Source organism: Pezoporus occidentalis, unplaced genomic scaffold (assembly GCF_034315485.1).
Source record: "Pezoporus occidentalis ecotype Australia unplaced genomic scaffold, CSIRO_AGI_Poc_V1 ctg68, whole genome shotgun sequence".
NCBI lineage: Eukaryota > Metazoa > Chordata > Aves > Psittaciformes > Psittacidae > Pezoporus > Pezoporus occidentalis.
The window spans coordinates 1,930,340-1,942,352 of record NW_026916030.1 but is presented as its reverse complement, the minus strand read 5'-3'; the positions used below and the strand labels follow the sequence as shown (position 1 = coordinate 1,942,352).

Sequence of the window (12,013 nt, the reverse complement as noted above, 5' to 3'; positions counted from 1 at the left end):
CAGGAAGAAATATGGCATGTGTTGGCTTGTGGTTAAAAAGTCAATTTTACCAGTTTGAATGCCGACCCTTCTTCATTCTTTCCCAGCTTGCCCATTACAAACCATCAGCCCCATGTGCACGTTAAACCACACCCGGGGCAGGGCTTCCCTCACACAGCGGCTGTCCGGCGGCCTGCTCACCTCAGGCGTCCCGCTGCACGCCTTCCGCTCCATCCTCCCGCCGGGCTCCAGGCACAGCACCGCGGGACCGGCATTTCTGCCCTCGCCAGCGGCATTCCCCTTCCCGCCGCCCGTCCCCTGCCGCTGAGGGGCGCGGGAGCCGCCGCCATCACCTCAGCACCTGAGGGGGCAGCGCGAGACCGTCGAAAAAAGGCGCGAAGGGCGCGGCAGGCGGCTCGTGCTGAGCGCTGCCGCCGAGGGGCGGAGCCGAGGCGGGGCGGGGCCGAGGCGGGGCGGGGCCAAGGCGGGTCTCTAGGAGCGGGGCTGTGGGCGGCAGCGCTGAGGTGACGGTGACCATGGCGGACCATGAGGCGGGGGTCGCGCCCAAGCCCCGGCGGGTGCAAGGTAACCGCGATAAGGGGGGGGTAACGGGAGCGGGGCCGCGGCCATGCGCTTTCCATCCGCTCCCGGGTTTCTGTTTCGGTTTCCGTCATCAGCCGCTGAGGAAAGTTCGCGGATCCGTGGCCAAAGTTCGTCCCGCGGCAGGAGCGGCTCGGCCCCGCTCGGCTCCCTCAGCCCCCCGCGGTTGTTGGGGTGCGGGGAGTCCCGCGGAGCACGGCCGCGGTTCGCCCCGGGCCGTCGCTGTGGGCCTCTGCAGCGCACGGAGGGGGGGGGGGCAGGAAGAGCATCGCGGAGCTGGCCCCAGTTGCGGCACTCGGGGTGCGCTGCTTGGTTTTGCTGTGCGGTAACTGAGGGGCAAGCGGAGCGAGTGGTTAGGAGCAGAGTGAACAGAAGGTGGTAAATGAGGACAAAGAGGATTTGGGGACTGGGTGTTTCCACCACCGGTGCCCTGCCCCGGAGCAGGATGTTCGGAAGGTGTGACAGCAGGAGGCGAGAAGTCAACAGCGTTTTCCCAAGTGGGGAGTGAAGCTGCTGTCAGTTCTTCTTTATTTCGATCGCTATTCGACTGGGTTTTGGCTTTCAAGTCCATAGATGTGAGCGTAACCTGGGTCGGGAGGCTTTGGAGATGATGCACTGAAATAACCCAGCCACCAGTCCGTGTCACTGGAGCGTTTTCCGGTTGTGTTCGGAGCCAGGGCCCAGGAAAGCTTTGATTCCATGTCCGTTTTTGTCAGTTGCAACTGGAGACGGCAATACATTCATGAGATTGCTTAATGTGCACAAAGGCTGGGTAATGCGAGGTGTATAAATAACTGTGGATGTGTTTGGGCCCCCTGCCTTGTGGTGCATGGCAGCTCTTGTATCCTCACTTGATGTGCTGCTGAGGGGGTTTCTCCTGTAGCTGCTGTGTGTTGGGTTGGGTTGGATGCTAAAGCTGCCTGCCAGGGGCTTTTTTGTCATAATAAAGTATCTATGGAGTGAATTGCCTAAATCATTACATCTCATAACCCAGATTATGCGTTAATGCCATTTCCCATGTGAAATTGTTTGAGAAGCATCCGAAAAGACGTGGCTCTCACCGAGAGCAGTATTCCTTATTATTCCTGATTGCTGATTAACAAACACTGAATAACATCCTTCAGTCATTCGCAGACAATCCTGTGTTTGAGCAGTGTGGAAGTGGAGATCTGTGCCTGGTGTTGCCTTCCCCTCAGTCCGGCTGATCTCCCACATGCATTTGCTCTAAATCTGGTGTGTGCATGGCTGGGGGAAGGTCCCTTCCTCCCGTGGTACCCAGGAGGTTCCATTTACAACATTCCTGCTTTGTAACAGTGATGTGCTGGATCAGACAGGCTTTGCAGGAGGAAATAAATGGCTGGTGAAGTTTATGTGCCACTCCTCTGGTGGTGATGAGAGCTCCCTGTTCCATCTCAGCCTCCAGCACTAAGTGTTTATTGTAAATTGTTAATACTGTTTGGTGATCCAAGTGGTAATTTCTTGCTCAAGTAACGGTAACTGTTCCAGGCAGCCTGAAAGGGGGTGAAGAGGATTCAATTAAACGTTTGTTTTCATAGTCTTTCTCCTTGTGGTTTATTTCTTAATCCTCATGTAATTCTGCCATTCCTGTCAGTCTCAGCTGGGTGCTGTTACCGGCTGCTCTTTAGGAGCCAGTATCAAGGAGCCTGGCTGAGAATTCAGGCCAGAATGGGCCATTGATGGAGTTATTCCAAGTCCCATGAATGAGATGGTCAAAAATTGCAACCAGGAAGCTCATTCCACAGATGCCCAAGTGTGTTTCTGGCATTTCATCATTTTTTTCACAAGGCAGCATCTCTTGCTTTTGATGTTGTGAAATGCACCATGTGCTGGGAAAGTCGTTGCTAAATGAAGTGTGCACTTACTCAATCTGGGAATTTTACACTCAGTTGTGACCTCTACTTTCCTGTTCAACAGGGAAGCAAATGGGTATTTCTTTTCCTGTTCTGGAGACCAGATGGTTGCTGGTGAGGGCTTGGTGTTAAGCTGTAGAGTGGAACTGAAGCAGGATCCTCAGCTCCTTTAGGTTTGTGAGGGTAGAAGAGAGGAGACCCTTCCTCCTTCTCAGTGTAGGTTGTGAATGCTGCTTATGGCTTTAGGCTGACTAATACCTTGTTGCTAAATGAAAGGTAATGTTCCCTTCACTAATGAGTTTACAGATGTTGCTTAATGCCTGCAGTTGCTTAATACTGATCTATGTAGGCAGTGCATTTCCTTTACTTTTGCAGAAGGCCTGGAAATTACTGCTCTCATCTCTATTTCCACTACGCAATAATAAACCCTGGGGCAATAACTTTAGGTAACTTTCCACAGAGGAACTGTAAAATGACAGCTGATATGACACGTCCTTGAGGGTTATTATCGTGGCATGTGACAGGAATACACATTATAGATAAGACAGCCAGATGGCTTCCTAGCATTCAAGATACTGTGTACAACAAAACCTCGTCATTCTTCACTACCTCCATATTCCACCATACTTAAAGTCCTGGAATAGTGGCTCTAAGGCCCACAATCAGTGTAAAGGAGGGCTGGAGGGCAAGTTCACTATTGGTCCCCAGTTACTTTGCTGGTTTCTGTGACTTTAGTCAAATATTGTGGATCTAAATTTGCAAAGTATCTGCTATTATTTGCTCTTACTCACTTTCAAGATTAGTGGTATCTAATGCCTGACCTGTCTCACTTCTCTTTATCCGGGGTGTATGCCACTAACGCCGAGTTTAGTTCAGGTACAATAAAATGCTTACACATGTACCTGGGTGTTAAAATCAATGGATATTTTTAAAAATCAACATTTTGCTTTACAATAAAATGGGTTCTATTTAAAATAACAGGTTGGAAAGGAGACTCCGGGACTTGTTTCTTGTAACTGGCCAGTTTTGTTGTACAAACTGAACAGTAGGTGTGTTGGTGAGTACAGAAAACGATTCATTAGATAATTCCAGGTAGAACTAAACTAAAGCTTCTGGATTCTTTAATGCAGTTTTTACCCAGCAACCAGCTGAATGCAGTCCTTCAGATCACAGGACTCCGGTCCCTTAAGTCCCTGTGAGCACTGATCAAGCCAGGATAAGGTCTGCATGTTTGCAGCACTGTAAGGGTTCAGCAAAGTCAGGGAGTGTGGACTTGAAGCCACATTCTGTCATCTAAATGTGAGAGCTGTGCTCTTCTGAGCCTTGAAGCTGCTTCTTGGCCCTTCCTGCTTTTGGCTTCTCAAAGGCTGGAGCGGAGAGGTGAATTTCAGTATCTCCGTGGTAGGATGGTTGCTCGGTGCCACTCTGGGATATCCCCACTTGGCAGTGGGCTCCTGGCAGCCTGGGAGAGGCTTAGCTGGCAGGACATGGAACTTCCGATGGCTTCAGGAGCGCTTCCTTCCCAGCAAGTCTGCACCTTGTCACGCTGCGTTGCTTTTTTTAGCTGTGTAGTATTTGAAACCACTGGCTCTTGTGTGCTGGCTCTGGACATACTTCCACTTGGTGCCTCTGCATGGCAGGGAACTGTGGGGTCTCCCAAGCATAAGGAGTCTTTGGCCAAGAAATGCTTTACAGAGACCTTACTTCATGTCCAAGTAATCTTGCACCACCTCTTATCCTACTTCCTAGACACAGCAGTGCTGAGAACTGTGGTTTACTGAGATCTGTGCCCGTGACAGCTGGAACACAAACCGAACACTGAATGTCCTGTCCCTGGGGCTGATGGGCTCTGGGGTGTTTGTGTGTCATTACACAGGTGTTGCTCTGACTTCCTTAGGCAATAAAAGATCAGGGTTTCTACTGCTGCCCTTGGGCATTCTGCTAGAGAGAACTGGGGAAAAGGGAAGCATGTGGGAGTCTCTACTTAAATGTTAGTGTACGGAATTATGTGTAAATGTTACATGGACCACACTCTGCCCTCAGCTCTCTCACACAACTGACAGAGACCAGTGAAAGTCAAAGAATTTGGGTTTTAATTTGGCTTCTGAGCTAAACCTGATGTGTTTGGCCAAAGCAGCAGTGCTACAACAGTGCCTTAGTCCAAATAAATACCCAATTACAGGCACTTTCCTTAACAGGCAGTCTTGGGTTTAAGTCTGAAGATTGCTGCTGTTCTCTTGCAGATGACTCTGATAGTGGCCTTGGCCTGTGTGGATGGATCCTGGTGATCACTTCCCTCTTCTTCACTGTTATCACATTTCCTATATCCATCTGGATGTGCATAAAGGTAAAATTGTTCACTTCTGTGCTGGGTTAAAACTCTAGCAGTGCAGATGCTTCCTAGTGGTTATCATTGGTCTCAATTTTGTTTACTTGTTTTAAACACAAATTAATCTATTACAGCAGACAGCCTATGACAGACCCCAACGTTTCAGTGCATTAATCTTCAAACAGACACAGAATTACTCTTGAAGGACTGATATTTCTCTTAAAACATTGTCCTGATTGCTCCTATTGCTCTTTGCTTTTTGACAATAAAGTTCAGGCTAAAATTGTCAAAAGCAGCTGGTATAGAAATGTCTGTTACACTGAAACTCACGGCCGTCTGAAACTAGTGTATGCAGAGTTTGGAATCCATCATATGGCTTCTGGAAACCCTTGCATGACATCCCACTGTTCATTACAGATTATAAAGGAGTACGAGCGAGCCATCATATTCAGACTTGGACGCATCCTTAAAGGGGGAGCAAAGGGACCAGGTATGTCCTGGGAGCATTCTTAGTCTCTGTTCTCATTAAGTCACCAGCTGTAGCTGTGGGGAGGCATTGCATTGGACCGGCCAATGGGTTTCTTCAGGGTTTTGTAACTTCCAGGGAGAGGATGTGTTGCTTTATAAGGAGAAGATGGTAAACATGAGCCTTAGCCAGCTCTCTGCAGTTAATCCATCATCTTCAGGTAGAGTCAAAGCGCAGAATGTAAAAGGAGGGATAACAGCATCAAATGTGTCAATTTAAATGAGAAGTTCAGTGTGTCAGTTAAACCCAAATGGTCTGAAAGCCTCCACATTCTTCAAAAGAAATAGAAACAATACAGTTACATGCTACTTTTGAAATGTTTCCTGTGCGTGTGAGAAATTCTGATGTAAAGCTGAAGAGTGACAGTGATGCCCCAGAACAAAAGGAGATTGATGGTTCGATAGCTTCTCCTTGCCGGAATTGGACCCTGCAAATAACTACATAGGACAGATCTTCAAAAGTGGCTGTGAACAGTTCTGGGGCTTCTCCAAATGTTAAAGGTCTCTAAGACCTGAATAAACTGAAGTTTCTCAGCATACTTTATCAAAAAGCATCCTGGTTTGAAAGCCACAAACCAAGATGCTGCCGAGCTCAGTGTGTGAGGGCTGTGCAGCTACCATGGTTGGGTTGAAGCTTATTTCAGTAGCAAACTTCACCTGGTTTAACAACCCATTTTCACCTCTTGACTGGGTGTTTTTGTACAGGCTTGTTTTTTGTCCTGCCCTGCACAGACAGCTTCATCAAAGTTGATATGAGGACCATCTCTTTCGATATTCCTCCCCAAGAGGTGAGTCTGCACTTGCCTTTGTACCTGCTAGAGTGTCTACACTTTGTTTTGCTTTTCCCCTCTTGGTATTAGGGTGTGTGTAGCTTTAATGTAGACTCTTGGGCAGGTTCAGTGCATTGTGAAGAGTGCACAGATCCTTGAGTAATATTCAGTAAGAGAAGACTGCTGAAAGAAAACCAATTATGCTGTCCTCTGAGGATCAAGTAAGATAACTGCTAGAGAGTCTGAGAGCTAGAACGGGGGGGGTTGGAATAAAGACTGCCTGCACCATTCTGTAATTGTTTCTGGGAAATCTGGAAGATTTCCAGGCACAGCACTGATCTTTCCTGTGCCAATTGGTCTAGATGGATAAACCAGCTAAAATAATGGGATGAAGTTATTATATGCATCAAATGCTGTTAATGGCAACTCGGGGTAATGGTCTGCTCCCTTCCATGGGTTTTGTGTACATGTTGTTTCTGTGTCCTGCTGTGCAGGACTGCTTTTCCTTGGACATCTTAATTTCCTAGCAGCGTGTCTCCACAGCTTTAACTGAACTCAGCAATGCCAGCACAATAGATAACAAAAGAATAAAACCCAGCTAGCCCTCTAAAAGCAGTTAGTGAACAACTGAGTGTTGATGACTATAACTGCAGCCCTCATGGAGCTGGTCTGTCTTGCAGGACACGGATGCCTGACGCAGCCCGTCTGCTGCATCTGTTTCCTGTCATATTTGCCAGTCGGTTTGTTCCTCGTTGTTAGTTGTAGATTTAGACAAATGGCATCTGTCAGGGTACACTCTAGAGGGTAATTGGTAGAAACCTAATCCTGCAGCTGCTGATGTGCCATTAGTGAAGCCAGCAGTTGGACATTTACCTTCTGACTTGATTGAATCATGCCCATGGATTTAGGTTTGTCTGTGTTCCGTAGGTAAGAGCAGAAATACACTTTTATTTGTACAACATGGTTTCTGTGCATGCTGCTTATTCTTTATCTTAGACTGTTATGAAGAGCCTCCTAAAATAGGTAGTTTGGGGAAGGACTGAGCAGGTAAGGTTAAGTACCTCTCATGTCTTTCTTTTGTCAAATAACATAATAGTAATTGTCTGACATGGAATTAGGACACTTCTCATGGTCATGTGGCATACTTCAGTCTCTTTAACTTAGCTTTAAAATAGAATTAATGTTTCATTCTGGTGTGTCCTCTTCTAAACCTTCAACAATACCTCTCTTTATCTTTGCAAGTACCTCCTTTGCTTGACATACAAGTATTAAATTCAGTATATCACTTGAGCCAAGCTCTGAAGGTGTTCACAAATGATTTCCTCTGCAGCTTGTCTAGAAATCACCACATACTCATGTAGTAGCAAGGTGGCATTTCAGTCAGAAGTACCTCTAAGGACAATGAACTGCAAAATAACAACAGATACTTCTAATGCGATGTTGACATCAGGCTGGCACCCTTACAGCTGAAATGCACCAGGCTGCTGGGACAGGCAAACCCTGTTTTGTAGGAGCTGTCAAGTAAAACAAGTATGTAATTAGCATAATAATTCACCCTATCTTAATCAATAATTATGCTTTCCCCGATGCTTTTCAGATCTTGACCAAGGACTCTGTGACAGTGAACGTGGATGGAGTAGTTTATTACAGAGTTCAGAATGCCACCCTTGCCGTGGCAAACATCACAAATGCTGACTCAGCCACACGTCTTTTAGCACAGACAACTCTGAGGAATGTTCTGGGGACCAAAAACCTCTCCCAGATTCTCTCTGATCGTGAAGAGATCGCACACAGCATGCAGGTACGAGCAGCTCTGCCCAAGTGAGCCACAAGCGGGCCATAAGCAGCAGTCCCATGGATAACTTCCAGGGCAGGATTTATTTTGCCAGCCAAGTGATAAGCCACGTTGTGATTTGGTGTTTTAGGCAAAACCCTGTCGAGAGCTATTGGGATGGCATTGTGTTTTAATAAAAATGAGTGACTAAGGCAATAATGGAGCAGTGGGAATGAAGGACATGGGAGAGGAGGGCTTCCCAGGATCGTTATGTCAGTGCTTTGCCATTAAGGGAATTGTGCTGCAGAATTCCTTTAATTGATCAGGCTCTGGGTTTGAGGTTTTTTTGTTAGTTGACAACAGTTATGTTTTTATAATTAGCAAATCATTGTATTTATACTAAAGGCCATAAAGTCCAAGAATCATAAGATAATTAATGAATTTGGTTTACTGGACATTCTTTGGACATCAGTCTGCAGGCAGGTCAGTGCTTAGCTTCATTGTCCTGCCTTATACAGGCCACACTTGATGAGGCAACAGATGACTGGGGCATTAAGGTGGAACGTGTGGAGATCAAGGATGTGAAATTACCTATCCAGCTGCAGAGAGCAATGGCTGCAGAAGCTGAAGCTGCCCGTGAGGCCAGAGCCAAGGTAAAAACATCAACATCTGCATTTGCGTTATTTTTCCTTCTCCATGAATAATTCAACATGGGCATGTAGAGGATGAAGATTCTCCGCCAGACTGTGTTGTAGCAAACAGGAGCGCAGGGCAGGGATTTGTGGATTTATGTGTGGCTTTCATTGTGGTTTGTGCAGGTGCAGTGTCCTTCAAAACCACAGAATCTCAGCTCTTTACCACACTCAAAGAACAAATCTCGGACAGAACAATTTGGAGGTTATTAGCTGATCCTGCAGTGAATTAGAAGGCAGATTTACTTCCAGCTTCCTCCTGAGTAGCCCTGATTTTAGGGCAGGCCTTTGTTGTCTGTTTGCTACTTCATATGAGAAATAAAACGGCTGTAGTGGTTTTGTCACCGTGAAGCTGACCAGTGGTCAGTTTGGTCACGGCATCTCGTTCCCTAGTTGTCCAAACCCTCCACCTTTGTTTGTAGAGCAAGCTGATGGAAGGAGGTATTTGATAGGTACCAGTGGTCTGTTGAGCTGCCTGTATCCTTGCATTCTAAGTACTGAAGCTTAGCGAAGGGAGGTTTCCTAAAGCTCATTTAAAGCCATGAAAACCACATCTGATCCTACGAAGTTCATCATCTCATGCACGAATGATTTTTTTATGTACATATAGATGACTGATTTCCATATCTGCCATTAATGAGGAGTTTCATTAACTTTAATGTATTTTTAGGTTCTAATTATAAAATCTGGATTTTATTTTCATGGGAAATAAATATTAAACTGAATTTCATTAGGCTTCAGGGTTGGCAATTACTCAATGTGAAGCTGGTGGTGCACCTCAGAAAAGCTCTTTAAGCCTACATTAGTGCTCCAAGTATTAACTTCTATGTATTCTTTTGAAGCTTAATTACTTTGTGATTATTTTTTTAATTACTATTTATTCTGATGTTTAAAAAAATACTGTGCCCTTGCAGCAGAACTCTGGAGGGGAATCTGCACTTTCCTGTGCTGATGTGCATTAAATTGCTTCACCAACAACTTCTCTGTTGAAACAGCAGCATCCAGCCCTCCTTTACAGACACTCAGGAAGTATTGATACTGTCCTGGTGCAGAAGGGCTTGTCAGCAAATGCCTGACCGCAAAGTTGTCCCTAATGAGCTCATAAATTAAAGGAGGAATAAAAGGTATTTCCCCAGTAAGAAACATGGGCAACATTTGCTTGTCAAGCCCTTATAGAGACCAAAAAAATACAGCTTTAAATGAAAGCTTAGAGATACATGTGGGGAGCCTTCTGCTTTTGAGAGGCAGTGCTGAAAGAAGCACAAAAGAAGCTTTTGAAAATAGAACAAACACACCCATTGCATTTTCAAGATATGGTGCTGGCTTTTGTGATCTGGTGTCTCAATCCTGAATGGGGGAAACAGACAATCCATGGCCTTGAAAGCAAAGCAGGAATGGCTTCTGTCTGAGCAGGAGAAAGGCAGAGCCAGTGAAGGAACATGGGAAGGAGAGGTCACTTGATCAAGCAATGAGCAGTGTCTTTGGAATATGACATAAGGCTGGCCATCTTACATATCTCCAGGTTGTTACTGTGCCAGGAGGAATTCACTGTGGTTCATCTTGCTTCCCCAGGTCATTGCAGCTGAGGGGGAAATGAATGCTTCCAGGGCCCTGAAAGAGGCGTCCATGGTTATCACAGAGTCCCCAGCTGCTCTTCAGCTTCGTTACTTGCAGACCTTGACCACCATTGCTGCAGAAAAGAACTCCACCATCGTCTTCCCATTGCCCATAAACATGCTGCAGGGCCTCATAGGTGCCAATCGCTAGGTAGGGTGGGCTTTTTGCTATAGCAAATGTTTGCAGTGCTGAATTCCATGTGTATCATAGCTTATGGTGGTGTTACAGTGGATTTACTGAGGAACCTGTTTTGTTGTATGAAGTATGTTATAAAACTTACATGTAATGTTTGTGACTGGACACTCAGACTAGCTGAAAATGTCTCAAAGCAAATACAAGCAAATTGTGATCTTAAATAAGCAGGTATCCATATACTCTCTTAACCTGCAACCTCCCACTTCTAAACAGTATATGAATCCATTTGTGGTGACAATCCAGCATCTAGAGAGAGGACTATTCCTCTTAACTGAACTTGTCTGTAGCCCTGCAGGGGAAGTGGAACAGCCCTAACTTCTCTTGGAGTGTAGCTGCATGCAGGAAGTTACTGGATTGCTGTGGTGTGAATTGGTTCTTAACACAGGAGAAGTAATGAAAGTTGGTATAGGAAAGTACTGGGTACTTCTGAAAATCAGGCCCATGCTCTCTAAAACAGTTCCCCATTCCTGAGAACTTTCCATCTCTGAAATGGAATAACTATGCTGTAGTTACGGATACAACATACTTGCAGTCCCTGAGGGCTGCTCTGTTGTTACAGTGATGTGCCTATGTTGATTTGCGCTGAAAAGTCATTGGGTCTGTCTTAAAGATGTTGTTTAAAGGCCGAAGTACTGATTCCTGCTTGTACCTGGGTCTGAAACCTCAGTTCTGTAGGAGGTGGGATCTCTCTGATTAGTGGGCTGTGGTGATGTTTAACTAAAGATGTTGTACTGTTGATGTATCTGTCTAACAAATTAGTGATTTCCCTGTTGACGCTGCTTCTGAGCAGACCTGTAGTATCCGTTGTAACACCAAGGGCTTGTACTTCAAGCCAAAAGCATGTAATCTTCAGTTCACATAGTCTTGAGCAGTAAGTCTGCTAAACTGTATTCATGTTGTGTGCCTCGTTAGTAGATGTAATTACAGATTAAAATGAGAAGAACTAGAGCTGCAAGAGGGAGGAGGGGGCTCTGGGCTGCCACCATCACTGAGTTTGGCATCTGGTCTTTGATTACTGGGATGTGACAGTGAAAACAAAAAGTCAACCTCAGTGATAACTAGTGCCCTTCTCACACTGGTCACCACAGAGTTCCTAACTTGGTTTTTTATCCCCTTTCTGCTGCAGTCTCTTCTGTATTTACGGGTATTTAAGGTGTGTTTACCTGTGCCTTGACACGCTGTGCCTTTGTCACTGTTAGGAAAGGGGCCCAAGCAATTGCTCGGGCTGGAGCTACTTGGTGCTGTTGCTGTTCTGCAAAGGTTTTTCCCTTTCTCTGCACCACACAAACACTGTACCAGTCTGCATGTGTGTCAGTGCTTCAGTTAGCGTAAGCTGAGCTCCACTCCTTGCTGGGATGGGGGGAGAAAGACAATTAACAAAGCTGTAATGATGAATGTTACCGGGCTCACACGTGCTTGCAGTGGGGAACAGGTAACTGCGCAGCTGGAGGCTAATCCCTGGGGAAGGGCAGTGATGCTGTAACTCCTGCTGGTGCTGCTGTCACTGGCCACCCCTGTGAATTGTTGACAACAGGAGCACACTTTTTGCTCCCATCCTGAATAAAAACCTGTGCTGTTTACTGATGAGTGACTTCTTGATACGTTAATGGTATGCTGCTCTTTCAGAGTGTTAACTGCTCATGATTCTGGTGAGGGTAAAG

General features: G+C 46.0%; 1 protein-coding gene across 1 annotated transcript; it reads left to right on the top strand.

Annotated features, from left to right (window-relative positions):
- The first annotated feature begins 469 nt into the window (after nt 1–469).
- STOM (stomatin) lies at nt 470–11,932 on the top strand. Its single transcript, XM_062641323.1, has 7 exons — nt 470–564; nt 4,694–4,797; nt 5,197–5,269; nt 6,010–6,092; nt 7,672–7,875; nt 8,367–8,501; nt 10,113–11,932. Exons 1-7 carry the CDS (start codon nt 516–518, stop codon nt 10,305–10,307), a joined length of 843 nt encoding a protein of 280 aa, XP_062497307.1. The 5' UTR covers nt 470–515; the 3' UTR covers nt 10,308–11,932.
- The last annotated feature ends 81 nt before the right edge of the window (nt 11,933–12,013 follow it).